The 19,826-nt window shown below is 41.1% G+C and overlaps 1 protein-coding gene across 4 annotated transcripts in view; it reads right to left on the bottom strand.

The window, feature by feature from the left end:
- MPPED2 (metallophosphoesterase domain containing 2) overlaps positions 1–19,826 on the bottom strand; it is a 136,893-nt gene that overhangs the window by 98,961 nt on the left and 18,106 nt on the right. For all 4 annotated transcript variants that reach the window (XM_069968372.1, XM_069968371.1, XM_069968373.1 and 1 more), the window contains exon 3: positions 5,375–5,556. In XM_069968372.1, the coding sequence (XP_069824473.1) occupies positions 5,375–5,556 (182 nt within the window). The remainder of the gene's footprint in view (positions 1–5,374; positions 5,557–19,826) is intronic.

A 19,826-nucleotide genomic window follows, 5' to 3' on the forward strand; every position in this document is an offset into this window, starting at 1 on the left:
GGCATAGAAATAAAAGGAAAAATGTGCACAGATTTGCAGCATATTTCATCAGTGTTGTCACTGGTCAGAGTACAGTAGGAGCATAGCCAATGATAGAATAACGTTCCAAGCTTTCAGCTGTGGCGTCAGCAATTTGCTTACTATATCGGTGGGTGGCTGGCTGGCTAACTAGTAGTATTACTGAAACATGTACTATACATTTTTGGTGTCTATGTGATTTTTTTGGTGTCTATGTGATTTTTTTTCCCCTAAAGTATTGTATCCCCCCCCCCCAACAGTTATACAAATTACCAATATACACTTTTTACAGGAAATGCTTATAAAGTGCTTTTTTCCCTACACTGACTACTCCATCAAGGCTTCACTTCCTGGATAACATGGTGATGTCACAACCCGACTCCCAGGCTGTGTGGGCTGTGGCTGCTGGAGAGGATGATGGCAGAGGGATGCTCAGTGTCCCTCCAGTGCCCTGTGTCCCTCAGTGTCCCCCTGCCATCATCCTCTCCAGCAGCCACAGCCCGCACAGCTCTGGGAGTCGGGTTGTGACATCACCATTTTATAGAGGAAGTGAAGCCTTGATGCAGTACTAAGTGCAGACTTGAATTTTTTCCATGGAAATATACATTGAATACAATCCATTGTTTGAATGTGGTCCTTGAAAAATGTATAGTATGGTACCGTGTTAGCCAGAAAAATCCATATCGTGGTAAATACTTGAAATCAAAGTATTTTAGGCCAATAAAGGTATCACTCCTAAAATACTTTGATTTCAAGTATTTACCACGATTTGAATGTGGTCAAAAGTTTCAACAGGACCACTACAACATGTAATGGGTATGACAGGTCTCCGACACTTCCCCAATGGCAGATATTGGAGGAGAGAATGCAGGTTCCCACTTTTATGGTCACATATCTCCTAATGACCTTATAATTCACAGTAGTGAGGAGGGCATTGTGCCATATAGAGTTTACACAAGATCTGTGCAGGATTACAGTTTTTTTTTTTAGATTTCTTGTGTGACCCTCAGCCTATGCAGGAAGTGAGTGTAACTTCATTCAGTTACTATCTCTGAATACACAAATAAAAAAAAAATCTGCTTTGAGACTGTGGCTTGGGGAGAAGTGAACTGTAAGATGATCCTGACACAGTGAAGACGTGTTCTCCAGCGTTCAGGTCACTACAGATCAAATGAAAACAATTATTTCAACTAACTGTGTTTAAAGCATTTAACAATTGCCAAGGTCAAGTGACTGTCGACTTACAAGGCCCAAGGGGCACGTTCATATAAAAACAATGCAAATAAATTATCCTGCAGACCTTTTCAGTCACTAAGTGGCCACAAAGGTCATTCTCTGTGCGGTCTGGAAACTTCTATGCAAAACCAATATAGATTATTTATCTGGCATGAAGACTATTTCGGACGTAGTCTCATGCCAACTACCTGGGTTTAGCACACTGGTCACCGTTATGTAATTTATCAAGTGCATGAGGGCTCATGCATATGGGCTTTTTATGGATTTTGTGGTGCCCATATCCTTTTATGTGTCCATACTCACCCTCTAATTTTATGCAGTTTTATCTGTATTAATTCTAAGGAGCACAATGGCTCACCAGAACACTACAGCAGAAAATTTACAGTGTTTGCAGTTTCCATAATATGGATCCCTCCAGACTCTTGTGTGCCACCATACAGAGATAACCATCTGGAAATGGTAAGTACATGAGCTCTTATGGTAAATGCACACTAGCTGGATTTGGTGTATATACAGTATTTCAAGCAGAAAAAAAGACACGGAAAATCCTATGTGGATTACTATACCAGCAAAATTTGATGCGATTTTGAAATCACATATATACTAAGAATTTTTTTTTTGTGCAGAAATTGATCCACTGTGTTGATTTGTAAATCCAAAGCATGTCACTTTATGTTATTGACAAGTTTCCACTGTCTTCAAAGAGGAATTCAGTCAAAATCTACAAACAGTTGAAGATTTTGCTATGGATCGCCCTTACAATTGTAGACTTATGATTTGTCTTGGCGATTTCACAGTGGATTTTCCACAAAAAAAGCAACAACTTTCTCTGGTGCGCATTTAGGGGGAGATTTTTCAAGAATGATGTGCCCCGGCATATGCCAGGGAGAAGGCGCAGCCATAAACCCTGCTCGCCTGAAGCACCTGCAAATCTACACCTGCTCCCAAGGCGTACACCTCTTGGTAAATCTGGCCGAAGGGAAGGGGACTGGAGCCCTCACTGTTTATACTGATAATCAGGAGACTGCAACAAAATAAAGGGCTTTAATATATTTAAGGTATCAGGAGCTAACATGAATACCTGCTCAACCAATCACTAGCTGAAGTGATGGCCTGCCAGAGTCTTAGAAGGCACTTTTTTGGGTTGAAACACGACTAAGAAGTGGTTAGCAGCAAAAACCACCAAGACTTTTTTATTTTATTTTTTTATTTCACCTGTATGTAGATAAATAATGTTCTAATGTTTTTATGGCTTCATACTATAGAGTTGTAGGCACTCTTTGTGGTTCCACGATATGGCACCATATTGCAAAAGTATTTAAAATATCCACATAAGACTTCATAAATGAAGCATGCTACTTTTTCTGCTGCATTCTTAAGTACAAAATTGGAGACGTACACTGTACAGAGATACAACATGGCTCCATACAGTATTTCCTCTAAGCAGTGTTTTATTCTGGATCCGTACCACATGCTATGTTTTATTTGCTTCTTTGACTCAGAAAAACATCTCACTCAATATGTAAATGGACTAAAAGGGCTGGAAGGAAAGAAAATTCCAATAAGGCAGCTGATGCCTTGGAAGAAGGCCCCATATGCAGTCAATTGGTATGATGTCTCTCTTACTGGGATGCAGATGTGGTCTTCACTGGGATGCTGCCTTCTTTTGTGGCTTGGGGGAAAGCCTCTCGTAATGGATCTCGTAAACCCCCTTCCCCTAGAGGTTGTGATGCATATGGTATATGAAATGCTTTTGGAAAAAACTTCAGAGAGCCACTGGATGAGGCATCTTAGAAGGCAAGAGGAAGTGGTGACTGCTATTAATGGAACAGTCTTGGTCTTGGCTGTCTATAGAGAGGAGGCTGCACATAAAAAAATAATACACCCAGATAGTAATGTTGGATTGCTGTAAAATTCAGCAGGCTAAAAGAAGGCTTAAAAAAGACTCTCAGAGACTACTTTTGGGTAGTGAACCGGTTGATGAGACATCATTGACTTCTATACATGCCCCTATGATGTACTCAAAAACATTTAGCCAATTTGCAGACTTTGAGGGGAAGTACATCACTGGACTACGAGAAGCTGGAAGGTCACTTCGACAAACTGCCCACCATCTAGGCCATTCTGACCAAGCTTATAGGCGGTGTTGATAGCAGTAATAATGTGATGGCATGAACGCACAAAAAATGGGCTCTGGATGGCCCAAACAGACTACCAGCAGAGAGGATTCTACGAGCAGCTCCCACAGATTCCTAGTCCAACATCCAAACATAGGTGGCACCTATGTTTATGTTACACACACAAGGGAGTACTTGTTCTTCTCTTTCTGGTTGGATCCACTTCTGGTTTTGGCACAAACACTGCACGTGTTCCAAAAAACTGCCATGTGTGAAACCAGCCAAAAGTACCTCATCTTGTATCCAGAGTAGAAGCAGGCCAACAGGGTCCTAGAACCTTCTTCCACAATAAATTTATACTTTCACTCAAATATTGTAAATCACTGACATGTATCATCATTACATTCACACATCTAAAGTTTCAATTGATTCCAAATACCTCCAGGTGTTTTTTTTTTTTTTTTGTCAAGAGGTGTATTTGAACACTTCGTGTTAAAAGTCATCAGGTTAATGCTGAGCAAGAATACAGGTTCATTTTCAACAGGCCTCCGGTAACCACACCTCACTAAGGGCCCTATTACACAGAACGATAATTGACCGATTATCGCTGTGTGTAATAGTCAGATATCAGCTGATGACAACAATCATTGGCTGATTGTGTCTTTAGGACTGGACCTAAAATCATCAGCCTACGGCCGTGCATCGCTATGTGCAATATCGATGCCTGGCCGTCGGCTAACGATTAAATAAACTGTTATACATCACCTCTCCACGCTCCCGGTCTTCTTCTGCCCTCTGCTTTCACTTCCAGCACCATGGCTGTAGCTTTGAATCGGTCTCTGAGCTGACAGGCCACTCTAAAGCTGCAGGGCCAGGAGTAGAAGCAGAGGGAAGGAGAAGACTGAGAGCATGGAAAGGTAATGTATAAGGGCCAGTTCACACAGAGCAAAATCAATGTTATTCCGTTGCTGGGCTTTACCTCGCGGAATCCCACCTGCCTCAGTGTCAAACAGCATGTCTATGGGAGGGCTCGCTTTCCTCTGCTCTCTGCTCAAAGAATTAACATGTAAATTCTTTGAGTGGAGGGCCACGGAGAGCAGAGGCACGCAAGCCCTCCCATAGACACGCTGTTTGACACTGTGCCTAACAGAGCTGCATGGAGATCAATAACAATGTCCGTGCAGCCCTTGCTAAAGATCATCCAGCTGTGTTATAGGCTCAGTGAACAAGTGCCGATCCAGCCGATCGGTGCTGGTTTACATTATTGATCAGGCCACCACTGGCCCGTCTAATAAGACCATAAGGGTGGGTACACATATGTCTGAATTCTTCCAGACAGCAACACGCAAAAGGCTGTAACAAATTGATCTAGCTAAAAAATAAAAACAAAGGGGTCAGATGCAGTGTTGTTTGATCTGGTCCAAATAAACCAAATATGTATATGGGAACCTGGACTATTCTATGTCCTATTTAAAAATCATAAACATACTCCCTTCTTAGTACCTTGTAAAATGTAAAAAGATTAGTTCTCAAAATCTCAAAACCAAAAAGCAACTATACATAAAAGATTAAATAAAAATTTACAAAAGATATCTAGCCTCATAGCAGTTGTTTTATTACTACTATAAATTATAGGGAACTGCTCCTGACAATTAAATAATGTTTCACTTTAGCTGCATTTTACATATCACGTTTTACAGAGTTCATCTTTGACCTCTTTTCTACTAGTCTTAATTTTAGTTATCCATAAATTGACACACCATTGTGGCACCTGCTCCTTCTAACGTCAGATTTTTTTTGGTTGGTGTCTTTTATAGTGCGAGCATGAAAGGGAAAATAGAATTGATACCTCCTTCTTGTAATTCAGCTTTAATTGCAAATTCATCAGTGTTGTTAGAGGCCGAGCACAGATAGAGTCAAGTGCTTACATTTAATTAGGAGACAATAAGTGCAATGGCCACGTGGAGGTTAATGGGGGTCACTGGGCAGCAACAGATCCTTACCTAACCAGTCATTAAACTTCTTAACCTCGGAAGGCAGCCCCAGCTCTGTGAAATCGCCTGTGTGCAGAAGGATGTCCCCGTATGGCATCTGGATACCATCTGTCCTGGAGTGTGTGTCAGAGATGCAGACAAAACGCGTGTGGCCGGCTGGTTTGGGAGTGTCATAAGGGATGGGGTCTACCCTGGAGCAGAGATAATTAAATGAGTGTTAGAACTTGGAGACAAGAGAGGAACAGATAGAGCAGCTGAAAAGGCAGAAAGCAAAAGATCAAATGGAAACCTCAACAGGCACATTTCTAGTAATAGGTTCATGCAGAATGAAATAGATTATTTAAACCCAGCAGACTAAATATAATAAGTAATGTTAACAATATACAATAGTGGGCTCCATGAACCAAGAGAATTCTTTAACCTATCTGTCATTTAGTTAAAAAACATAATACATTACTAATATACATGTACACCAATAGAGTGATTGATGAATATAGCAATGATGAATGGGACATCTCCATGGATAACATGATCGTATTATTGATATGTATTTGACACATATGGAATGACGTCCTTTAACAATATAATAAACTGTAAAGAAATTGCAAGCAAGCATATGGCTCTTACCACACACATGCTGAAAAGCCCAGGACCTGTGGAATACTTAATTATATGCAATAGACAGACCTGCTGAAAAATGGGGGGGTCTGGCACCTCTAAAACTACATATCTGCATTGAGACCATGTACAAACACTTTATGGACAAGTGTGTCCTTGTTCATAGCATTATTATGAATACTGAATACATTTAGAAGTGTGCTGGATATGCTTATCTGAAACGCATTGGTGTTTTTTTTTATATGATTTTGGACCAGTTTGAACATGTTGCTATGGATCTTCAATAAAGATTATAAAGATTGTAGTTTGTGCCTGACTTCCTACTACACAGCCTGATGTATCAGATAAGCGAGTGCCAGTCTGCTAAATCATCGCTTGCTTACAGAGCCTATTACATGGCTCGTATTGTGAAGCAAGGGGCTGCACAGACATCGTTAGTGATGTCCGTGAAGCTCATGCTGCATATAGAAAATAAACGTTTTTTTTAAATACCCCTCCACGTTCCTCAGTGGCCTTCTAGCTTTTCCTCGCTGTCAGGAGCCACCATGAAAGCTTCGGTACCTGTCTCTGCAGTGACAGGCCAAAGCACAGCCAATAATTTTTCAACATGTTGAAAGGCAACGATCAGCCGATGATCGTTGTCTTTATAACACGCACAGAGCGATAATCTGCCAAATTGGCTTGATTGGACAGATTATCATTCCATGTAATAGGGCCTTAAAGTGACTCTGTACCCACAATCTGACCCCCCCAAACCACTTGTACCTTCGGATAGCTGCTTTTATTCCAAGATCTGTCCTGGGGTCAGTTCGGCAGGTGATGCAGTTATTGTCCTAAAAAATACTTTTAAACTTGAAGCCTGTGCCAAACAGGAGTATCTGTGCCCTTACTTTGCACTACCTCTCTGTCCCTCCTTCCCGCCTTCTCATCATTAGGAATGCTCCAGGCAGAGTGCCCCCTATTCCCCACCTGTGGCAGCCCGGCACATGGGCTGGATCCTTAAGGACCTGTGCAATGTTCAGCATGGAGAAAATGTTTCAGTGGCATTCCTAATGATGAAGAGGGTGGGGAGGAGGGACGGAGGGGTGGTGCAAAGTTAGATAAAGTTAAAGTTAGGCACAGATACTCCCATTTGGCACGGGTTCAAGTTTAAAAGTATTTTTTTAGGACAATAACTGCATCATCTGCCGAACGAACTCCGGGACAGATCTTGGATTAAAAGCAGCTATCCGAAGGTACAAGTGGTTTGGGGGGTCAGATTGTAGGTACAGAGTCGCTTTAGGTTCCATCTCTCCTAATAGAAGAAGTTAGATACTGCTGTGCAATTTTTCTGCTTGTTCCCCAAGCAGTATTTTCAGTATTGTTCCCCAAGCTGAGGTGGGAATGTGGTATACAGTAGCCCTGATCAGTTTGCTGATAAAGGGGGTGTCCAGTGTAAGCTACCAAAGGAATCTCGATTCTGACCATTAGGGGCAAAACCTCGAAACAATGGGATTGTTGATGGCTTCTAACTTTTATAACTTTTATCTAGACATCCATAATATACAATATTCCATTTAATCTATAATCTAGTTTATAACCTTTTCCTTTTGATATAGCACAGTACACACTTAGTAGGAAGAGCCTCATAGAATAATGTGGCAATATAATAATTTTCCCTAGTGTCATCCTGCATTATATTAAAACCCTACATACAATAGAATGCAAAGTAATCTACATTTATTAGGATTTTGGAAATGCATATTCACGCCTTGTGCTTGCAGAAAGCCAGTGGGACTCCATTAAACTATTTTTAATCTTCAGCATCCGTCTATTGTATCTGTTATTGTGCAAGGCTCAGTCTAACTCGGTGCTAGGGAAGCCAGTGGTTACAGAACACAGAAGCATGGATCAGATTTCATTACAGGAACAAAACATCTGTACTGAGACCCGTCCCAGACACGTGAGGTTGTACTGGTAGAAGCCGATCATGAATTGTACCAAACAATGAATCCAATCATATAATGTGGAAAAAAATTTTTTGATAGATTTATAGGAAAGTACTGTGTGCATAATGTATTTAACTTATTAACGGGTAGTCAATGGAGGAAAAATGAGACAATTCCATAGCTGAGTATCAAAGCTCGCCATTGACTACAATGATCCGATCAATCAGCCTCTTGAGAAGGCTAAGGGCCTTATTACAGGTAGCGATTATCGTTTAAAGATTCGCTATAACGATCGATCGCTAGTGAAAACTAGCGATTTTTGTAGCGAACAATTCTGAGGTTATTGCATTCACCGATTACTGTTATGAACGATCGTTTTTACATAGTTATATAGTCGCTAATCATTCCTAAGAACAACCAACACAACATGTTTTATCGGTGAATGACTTATTACACGAACAGATATGTGAACGATCTGCGAACTACCAACAATAATTTTTCAACATGTTGAAAGACAACAATTAACTTTGTCGTTTGATCGTTGGGTGTTATTACACGGACAAAAAAAATTGCTCATTTTTGGTCGTTATAGCGAATTTTTAAATAATAATCGCTCCAGGCAATAGGGCCAACAGGTAAAGAGGTGGAACCACAATATCCTTGCTCCATTCCCTATTGTTTGTGAAGATCAGCAGGGGTCTGTCATAGAGAACTAGTAAGAAATATGTCATCAATATCCTGATTCAATCACTTTAGAGCCCTCTAGAGTACCCCTTAATAGGTTGTCTGATATACCCTTCAAGAGTCGAGAAAATGTGGATGACAGCGCTGTAGGTTTCTATAATGTCATAGTAGTGTCTAGTAGCATGGTCACTCCCTGTATATGTACAGAAACCCCCTAGGTCACTATAAAGTTAATGTTCATGAACAGTGTAAAAGAAAATGGAGAGGAGAGTTGGGGGTGATGCTTTGTTTGCAGTTAATTTATTTAAGTTAGATTTTACAATAAATGTGAGCATCTCTCACTCTCCGTTATGCTCAACACTAGAGAGTAGCAAACTTTGAGTATGTTCAGGTTCATCCAAACCTGAACTCCCCCCCATTTGATTACTAGTGGCTGAAGAAGTTGGATGTGACCCTAAGGCTGCCTGGAAAACATGGATACTGCCATAGGCTAGGACTTCCTAGGGATGCATACAACTTTTTCAGCCACCAGTAAGCAAATGCAGGTTTAGATGAACCCAAATGTACTCGAAGTTCACTCATCTCTACTCAACATATCCATGAAATAACATACAAAGCCTATTAATTTCATTAAGTGCCATGTAATGCCTTGTTTACCCCGCAGAGGCAGGAAAGGAGAACACTTGCAGTACAACATCCTGTGATCATCTTATTTTGAGGAGACCATGGTCTTGCCTAAAGTGGACATTATAAAGTATATATTTCTATTTCTCTAGGAATAATATACATTATAAAGGAGTTTGTATACACAGCTCACTTCAAAGTCTGAGACCACCAGCAAAGACAGTTTTGGAAGCCTCGGTGATTGAGAGGAAATGTACACATCCATCAGCCATTGCAGACCCCAGCACTTATAGCATTAACTACTTGTGTACAGTTAGAAGGAAGGCCTCTACAAATAAGCACAGGCTGTTCGGTCAGAGAGAAGTAACGGCTATTGTGGCTCATTAGGTCCAAATGCAATCAATATAAAAATCCCTGCAAGATCAATAGTTCAGAGCTTAGGACGAAATACTAGTTACGTTTCATTACATGGAAAACACAAATGTGAAGCATGTTTTTGCACTAATGGAATTATTTCCCAACAGAGCCCTTTATAATAGAGCATAGAGCCTAAAATCCTGTATAGCTAAACTCCTATTATATTCATCATTATCAAGGGGTATCATGGTACAGTAAAATTTATCACCATAAATGTTGGGGTGTAAAAACAGACAACTTCATCTACTATTTTTGATAAAACATAAAAAGGTTTCTAAAAAGTATTTCCACCTTTAGAAAATATTTTAAGTTTATGTATAGAATAAACCTTCATAAAAATGTAAAGAAACTTTAACAGCTGCATTATAAGGCTAAGTTCACACAACATCCTTTTTTGGCAGTTTGATGGCTGTCTTTGTGGATGTCTGTCATTTTAAGGTCAAATAACATACGTTATTTCGAAATAATTTCGGTAAAAATACCGGAGGTTATTTGACCTCAAAATGTCCATAAAGACAGCTGTCAAAGGGCCACAAAAAGACGTTGTCTGAGCCTAGCCTTACCAGAGCTGCATTCGTAATTCTGGGTGTTACTGGAAATGGTCACGTTCATGGGCAGACACTCCAAAGAAGGTACACACTTATATGTTCTCTATATATATCTATACATATCTCAACAAAACACAACAATCACCGAACTCAGGGAGAACAGCGAAAAATTCCAATGGAGTACTCATTTACGAGTCTCCATTGATTGTCCCATACAAAATTTGAATATGCAAAAAAGGGGTCCGTGGAGCCTCAGTTACGAGTCTCAAAACACGGGAATAGCCAGATATCCCTCTCTCCAGAGAAGGAAGCCCATTGCCAAGGGGTACCTCCCAGTGGGGAGAGCACCAAACCACCCTGATACGTAGTCCCTCAGGTCCTCACTCTGTTGCGAGCTTTGGGACCTAAATAGGGAAACACCAGGGTGGCCCCTGTAAGTCAAAGTCTAACTCTGTGGCGAGTATAACGACATAAGACAAGGGTTACCAAGGCTAGGCATCCATCCACAGACTGCAGTTTCGGGGTATTTGCCCCTCGTCAGTGTGGAGCAGGATTCTGGCTACTGCGGCAATGACAAATAGACCAACAAAACACAACAATCACCGAACTCAGGGAGAACAGCGAAAAATTCCAATGGAGTACTCATTTACGAGTCTCCATTGATTGTCCCATACAAAATTTGAATATGCAAAAAAGGGGTCCGTGGAGCCTCAGTTACGAGTCTCAAAACACGGGAATAGCCAGATATCCCTCTCTCCAGAGAAGGAAGCCCATTGCCAAGGGGTGCCTCCCAGTGGGGAGAGCACCAAACCACCCTGATACGTAGTCCCTCAGGTCCTCACTCTGTTGCGAGCTTTGGGACCTAAATAGGGAAACACCAGGGTGGCCCCTGTAAGTCAAAGTCTAACTCTGTGGCGAGTATAACGACATAAGACAAGGGTTACCAAGGCTAGGCATCCATCCACAGACTGCAGTTTCGGGGTATTTGCCCCTCGTCAGTGTGGAGCAGGATTCTGGCTACTGGGGCAATGACAAATAGACCAACAAAACACAACAATCACCGAACTCAGGGAGAACAGCGAAAAATTCCAATGGAGTACACAATTCTGGGTGTTACTGGAAATGGTCACGTTCATGGGCAGACACTTCCCTAACAGGTTAGCTTAGCTCCTATTATGCTTGAATCATACACTAACTTAGCACAGAGCTGTCTATTTTCATCTTTGTGGACCCTGCTACTGGAAAATAATCTATAGGGTGCCAGGTGTTGGACCCCCACCGATCAGATATTGGTGGCCTATCCTGAGGACAGGTCAGCAATAAAAAAAAGTCCCAGAAAAAACCTTTAAGTCATAGAAAACTCTTGCACTTACACACTTATATGTTCTCTATATATATCTATACATATCTCCTTTGTTCTCCCATTTTACACAAATCCATTTTGTATGTAGGACACAAACTGCACAACAGCAATATTAAATGAGATGGCTGAAATAATCAAAGCTGTATGGAATTGTGCAAGAGACTGCACTTATATATTCTGCTGGGCCTCAAAGGCAAAATAAAATCTCTGGCTTGGAGAAGGCCAGACTTCCTTGTAAGAGGGAATGTACAAGAAGCAGGGAAGACTGCCATAACATTTGAGAAATTCAAGTCACAGCATTACTCTCAATCTATTGGAGGGATGAAATTTACAGGATGGCCACATTGTTTTATAGGTTCCCTGTCCAAAAGGCAGTAATTTAAAGGGAAACTAACAGCAGTCAGTAGCCTCACCCTAAGTGCACCAAAACACCCAATTTACATATTAATTAAATTTAATGAAAACGGGGCTGAAGATGCAAGTAAAAAAAATTACCCACATTCTCAGCGTCCCCGGTCCTATGGAAACATAACAGCAGGTTAGAGTCTTATAATCTGCTATTAGTTTCCCTTTAACACATTCAAGCAGCCTTTGGTTAACTGTTAATTCTAGAAACTTTCTGCATTACTTTTAACTCTGATAGGCTTGTTATATGCCAACCAAGTAAACATGCATAAGCCACTGTATATACAATAATAAATCCGAACTGATTATATTTACCTATACGGCCACCTCTTCTATATTATGTGTTTATTTACACTGGGAAAAAAAAAAGAGTTTAATACCCTGTATAAATATATATATATATATATATATATATATGGCTCAGATCTCCAAATCTCTTCCTGGACTTTTTTTTATTAGAAGGGTTTCTAAAGGGCATAAGGCCATCCATAGCAATTTGGGCAGAGTCAGGTTGATGCTCAACTGTGTAAACTGTGCTTTCCAGACAGGAAATAATGCAGTGACCTATACAATGGGCATACATAGCAGTCAACACAGCTTGGTTCTCTCTTTGTGAAATACGGTTAATAAAATTTTTATCTGACCGATCCTTTGTTACTCTGACATGAGTGATGCAACTGTCTACCAGCCGCTCATGTAACACCTATAGAACAGTATGCCGTTGTGAATAGATGCATAATGCACGGCTAAGGGAAAATAGCTGTTGGCCAAATATTGTACAGTCTGACATTACACCCACCCTCTTAAATTCTAAATAATCTATTACGTATATCAGTTATAAAAAAAAAAAATTACTCTAAATTCTCTAAATACAATTTTTGTTCTTTTAATCTAAACAATTTTAACATTGAACGTATTCACTTTTTTTTATCTCTCTTTATACCAATCAATGCACCATTTCGGATACACAGTTCCAAATCCTCATATAAAGAGTTAAATGCCTACCTCCAGCTGCCACGAAAATGAGGTTATTGTATACTGTTCATAGACTGAACTCAATAATACAACAAATATGTAACAGTGTAGTAGGCTCTCAAGAAATGGGTGAAATAATATTATAAATGTAGCTGTAATGATTTCAACAAATATTTAATACTGCAATTCATAAACGGCAATAATCTAGAGAGCATAGAAAAATAAAAATACAATGAAATAAAGATACACGTATATATCTGATAAAACGTCCACATGGACAATAAAAATATCCAATAAATGGTGGAAATGTATATATATAAATATACTAAAAAGAGAGCCAAGTGGTGAGCACCGCGCCGGGCCCAGCGCGGTCACCCCACTTTCATAATGGCAGTCCCGAGTCACGGTTTTTAACCTAGGCTCGTATTGTTGTTGAGCCGGTGTACTTGTACTTTAGATAAATAATACTCCTTTTAGAATGAGATCATGCAAGGGAGAATTAAAAGACAAGTAAATGGTGGTGGGATATCCACCTCTCACCCTGCTGGTGATATCATCTGCAGTCAAATGTGGTATTGTGATGGTAATCCGTGAACCAGTCTCTGCAGTCAGCTTGGGAGCCGTGTGATCGCGGTCTAGTGCACAAAACCTGTGATGGAGGTTTTGTGGATTAGTCCAGAACGGATATAAAAGCTGACAGGATACAAGGGACATTAGAGTTATCCAGATTCCTTTTGCTGAGGAAAGGAGCGAGTAGATCTCCTGAAACGCGTCCTGGGAATTCAGGATAACAGAGCCTTCTAGAAACTATACCTAAGTTTACAAACGCAGATCCCGAACCGGAGCCACATTTTCCTGGCACCCTACACAACATCAGCCGGAAGGAGCGCGCGCTTCCATCACACGGCTCCCAAGCTGACTGCAGAGACTGGTTCACGGATTACCATCACAATACCGCATTTGACTGCAGATGATATCACCAGCAGGGTGAGAGGTGGATATCCCACCACCATTTACTTGTCTTTTAATTCTCCCTTGCATGATCTCATTCTAAAAGGAGTATTATTTATCTAAAGTACAAGTACACCGGCTCAACAACAATACGAGCCTAGGTTAAAAACCGTGACTCGGGACTGCCATTATTAAAGTGGGGTGACCGCGCTGGGCCCGGCGCGGTGCTCACCACTTGGCTCTCTTTTTAGTATATTTATATATATACATTTCCACCATTTATTGGATATTTTTATTGTCCATGTGGACGTTTTATCAGATATATACGTGTATCTTTATTTCATTGTATTTTTATTTTTCTATGCTTCTAGATTATTGCCGTTTATGAATTGCAGTATTAAATATTTGTTGAAATCATTACAGCTACATTTATAATATTATTTCACCCATTTCTTGAGAGCCTACTACACTGTTACATATTTGATTTCTATTTTTATCCCGTTAGCGCCGGGACAGTAGTGCACTCGATAAGGGTGGTTTCCATTTCTATGGAACAGGTGTAGCAGACCTCCTTCTTTTTCTTTGATCAATAATACAACAATTTGCAGTAAACTGTTGTGTTTAAGGAGTTTTCCATTATTCTTTTTTATTGCTTGCCCAACCTGACATCTGATTGGCGGAGGATTGATTTCCATCTAACCCCCGCCCCTACTAGAAGTGAAGAGGCTGCAGTGTTTGCACAAGCGCATAACCCTGAAATCTTGCAGTTTTCACTCTGTCCACTAGGCCTAACAATAAGCTGAAACTTCCTATTCCTATCACTTTTTAGCAGCCTTCTTACCACAGGAAAGATTACAGTAACCGGGGGCACCAGCAGATCGATGGGATTACCCCCTTCTCTGTCTGCACAATAACCTCTGCACAGGACACAGAGTATGCCAAGAAAACAGCCATAGAGGTCAATAGGTTCCTCTTCAGTCTATTGTGTTTGGTCTTGTTGTAAAGCATATCGCTAAATGCTTTTAAAAGCAGGCCAGGCAAATTGGCAGCCCTCATTATCATGTTAAAAAAAAAAAAAAAATTACAAACATAAACAGATTAGAAAAAAAGTATCTGGCTCTGATCATTAATAAAAATATTTTTGGAGAAATATTACCTTTAAAGTGAGTCTGTACCCAAATCTGTCCCCCCCCCCCAAACCGCTTGTACCTTCAGATAGCTGCTTTTAATCCAAGATCTGTCCTGGGGTCCGTTTGGCAGGGGATGCAGTTATTCTCCTAAAAGCAACTTTTAATCTTGCAGCGCTGTGTCTAACGGCCGGGGCTTACATTTGTATATGAATTAGGCTGGCACCACCTCTCCGTCCTTCCTCCCCACCCTCCTCATCATTAGGAATGCTCCAGGAACATTTACTGCTGTTTGAGCTTTGCACAGGTGTATTAACGATCCAGCCCATGTTCATTATACACACAGGTGGGGAATAGGAAGCAATCTGCTTGGAGCATTCCTAATGATGAGGAGGGCGGGGAGGAGGGACAGAGAGGTTGTGCCAGCCTAATGCATATACAAATGTAAGCCCCGGCCATTAGACACAGCGCTGCCGGATTAAAAGTAGTTTTTAGCACAATAACTGCATCACCTGCCGAACGGAGCCCAGGACAGATCTTGGATTAAAAGCAGCTATCTAAAGGTACAAGTGGTTTTGGGGGGGAGGGGGTCAGATTGTGGCTACAGAGTCGCTTTAAACACTAATGAAGAAATTGAATGATACTTTATGGAATGGTACTGTAATTCATTAAGGATCTCTATTTCCCTGTTGCTGAACCCCCACAGTGCTGTATCAAGCTCACGGACACCCCCCCCATACACAGGCCAATTACTTGCAGTGAGGGTTCCTGCCAGTCGATATTCGGCCAGTGTAGCAGGACCCCCATCCAGTGACTGAGTGTGCATTACATGAACAGGGAACAATGAACAGGGATGAAGGGACTGGCCAGTACTTAAAAACATAATATTCTAAACTTTATTTACTAATATATGGTTAATGTTGGTGGGTGACAATCCTCAGTGTATTACAAGATCTCTGGTAGATCTGGTAATACCCCCTGCAGTAGTATAAATTGATAAACCTCTCCACCTGTATATCTCCATTGACAGGCACAGTAATGGGCACTAGACACGCCCTATTATTGGAAGCAATTTGAGTCAATCCATAGAACACCTGTTCAGCATCATAAACCTTAATCCTTTAAAATCCAGCCAGGAGACCTGTGCCAATACATACAGTACACAGACATGTTTTCTGGCAGCGTGCGACATTTTATTTGTAAAGGTGAAATTTCATATTGACATTTCTGACAGCAAATGTGCTGCGATGCATTGCAGATCCCTGTGAAAGGCAACAGGTTAATTTCCACAAGAGGCAGGTGAATATATTTACTCCTCTCGGCAGACAGTGCCGCAGCCATCCTTGACAGCAATCGGTGCAGACAGATGCTGAGAAGGAATTGATCTTTGTAACGGCAAGCAGGCAGCAGTTATCATCTTCCTGACTGCATCACTAGCATCAGAAATAACACCCAGCTTCACTCCTGTTTTCTGAAGATAGCGGCTAATCTGAAAGTCATCCGAGAAATAAATGAAGGATTTATTGCAAATCATTTATAATTATACTGAATGTCTGGTTTGTTTTTGGGTACAGATGTATCAGCCTGGTGACCACTAGCGATGAGCGAACATCCCAATGTTCGTGTTCGGGATCCGAAGGAAACATAAAGAAAAAAATGATCGGGATCAGTAGAAGCGTACGTTTTGGTCTACGCACATGCGTACAGTTTATAAGGTGCAAGGCGTAAATTACGCTGTTTGCGTACGTAGTTGCATACAGATTGCATACGTTTTTGTCTAGTTACACACATGCGTGCAAAGTGTAAATTACGCAGTTGTGTACGTTCGCCACTTCAAATATTTTCAAAAACCATCACTATAACCATTCCAATCATTGAACAAATTATTCGTGATCGGCGAACACGAACAATCAGCATCATGCAGCATCATGTTCTTATCGAAAAATCTGCAGTATTTCCGCCACCTGTGCAGCAGAAAGGAGGGTACTACCCTATATATGACTACAGATGAAAATTACCTTCAATTCGGGATCAGTGATATGTGCTAGATTATCAAAAATTATGGATAATTATTCTGAAATGCTCTTTAAAGGGGTATTCCCATATGAGATCACTTTCTATGCAAGTAATAGGTTTACTATTACAAAGCATTGACAGGCAACCTGTTCCTTTATAGATTTTGGGCAGCTGCAGGTTAAAGTGTGTAGCAGAATAGTGAGGAGCTTATGAAAGCACCAACATTGCTGCTCAGATACAGGCTAATGTTAAAACAGTAACTTAGATATCAACTCCCCAGAAGCACAAATCAATATGCTTGCCACAATGACACATAATGCGTGTAAGTGTAACATAATGCAAAGTGCTGGCAGAGCTGTGGTAAGATATAGTACATATAGTATAGTACATAATACTACAGGCACATGCCTCCATGCTTTTTTTTTATAAATATAGAGCCAATATGATATAAAGTTGACCATGCACTCACTTGACCAACAGCTATTCTCTCTGAGCCCCATATACTCTGACCCCCATACAAATACACGGCATGGCTGAGTGATTGCATGTTTTCAATTGAGAGAAGGGCAAGCAGTGGCAACAGATTATCTCCAAGGTCAACTAAAGGCTTAGGATTTTAAACTCAATGTTTGGTCCTTCTTTGCCCTGACATCACATGTGTGGAACAGTTAGAAGGTCCTTATACACATAAGGTCTTTTTCTAGTCCTGCCGAAATTGATGGGTCTGGCTGACGTATCTTTAATGGATATAGGTTCTTTTGGACATACAGACCCATGCCTGGTACAAGCACTGGTATCTGGCAAATCGGCCGTTTTCTACTGAGCCTTTTAAGGTGTTTTTACACAAACAGATTTTCCATTGCAATTATTAAAGCCAAAGCCAGGAACAGACTATAAATAAAGAACAGGTCATAAAAGTAAGACTGAGATTTCTCCTTCTTCAAATCCATTCCTGGCTTTGTTTTCACCAATTGCAACCAAAAATTTGTACATGTAAACACACCATTACATAGCTCACTGGTTGTCACCACACATCATTTTCTGTTTAGACAGGAACATGTGTGGCCAACCAAAAATGATTTTTAGGGCAAAATAATCCCAGTAATCAGCCAACAAACAAACATTTGCACATTTATCGGCTAATCGCTGGGTCTTCTATATAGTGCAATAGCCTGTCCGACCGATAATCAGTAGAGATAAGTGGTCTTAGGGTCCTTTTACACCTGGCTATCTTTGGCCATCCGCAGTCACAAACGAGCACCGCTCTCTCTTTCGTTGCCTTTACACAGCATTACTAACTAAGTGGCAGGGCCACACGAATAATGTATCGTTCGTGCAGCCATTTAAATACCTTGGTATACACAATAAACGATAATTTATTGGGCTGGACAAGAGGTCATCCGAGGACTTGGCGTTTTCCAGCTCCTCAGCTTATCGCTGACACATTTACATGGGCCATACTATCAGCCAAATTAGTGTTTCTGGCAAAGGGTTTGGCCAAACTCACTGTAAGGTCACTCATCTTTAAAGGATACCTGTCACCCCCGTGCCGGGGTGACAGGCTCCCGACCCCCCGTTAGAGCGCCCTATACTTACCTAATCGCGCCGGGTCCCACTTCCTGATGCGGTCGGGTCACGGAGATTTCAGCTCCTGAAGCCCGGCGCGCACGCTCACAGGAGAGTCCGATGCCCATAGAGAATGACGGAGCATTGGACTCCCCATTCATTCTCTATGAGCGTCGGACTCTGATGTGTGCGCGCACGCCGGGCTATTAAGTGAGTATAGGGGGATCTAGCAGGGGGTCAGGAGCCTGTCACCCCGGCACGGAGGGTGACAGGTCCTCTTTAATAATTACCCCATGAAAAAGGCTCTTTAGCATGTACTTGGGATCAATGTAAGCACCATGTAAACTGCTAAAAAAAAGCTTTAGCTGTAGTTTAAAGCTGCCCATTCCCCTTAGATAGATTAAGGATGGCAAATAAATGACTAGTGGCATGTCCAACACAATTATCCATAACAATTGTACAATGATTCCATAAATTATAATTCATAACGCGCAAGTACACATTAAACCTTCAAATTGTTAAACGTTGGATATTAAATTTAGTGCACAGTCAGGAATGTTGTGTCTAGTCTGAACAGTTTAGGTCTACCATGGTCTCCATCTTATTTAAGGCTTTACCGGAAAAAGATTTTTTGGCGACTGATGAGATTTCTGAAAATTTACAAATAGTCTATAGAGAGTGAAATGAGAAAAACAGGCTGCTGGAGGAGGAGGAAAATGCTCTTTCCTTATAATAATATAGCTTACAAAGTTTAAAGGGATTGTGCCATCTGCCAAGGAGCTCATCGCGGCACCGATGTCAGGGGATGCATTGTTGCTGAGGTGAATCAGCTCAGCATCGCTGTGTCTCCCACTGAGGTTACACATGTCTCCAGGACCAATCCAAGCCCTGGAGATGTGTATAGATCTCAGTGGGAGACAGTAAAGGGTAATAAGGTATACTTACCCCTCTCTGAGGTCCTGACCACCTGATTGGGTCTTAGCCCTGCCACCACTCTCAAAGCGGACAGAGGCGGTTGGGAACGTAGGCAACAAGCTATAAACTGTTTGGAGAGAGAAAGGGTTCAAATTCCAAATGGAAGCAATTTTGCTAATGCAAAACATTTTCAAAATTGCTTTCTTTTTCATCCCCTATCACCTTACAAAAAGTGGTGATGGGAATGCTCCTTTAATATCACGCACATATACTATCAATACTAGTATAGTATAGACTTGGGAGCAAATCTTAATGAATATCTGG

The sequence above is a fragment of the Dendropsophus ebraccatus genome, chromosome 4 (assembly GCF_027789765.1).
Source record: "Dendropsophus ebraccatus isolate aDenEbr1 chromosome 4, aDenEbr1.pat, whole genome shotgun sequence".
Taxonomy (NCBI): Eukaryota; Metazoa; Chordata; class Amphibia; order Anura; family Hylidae; genus Dendropsophus; species Dendropsophus ebraccatus.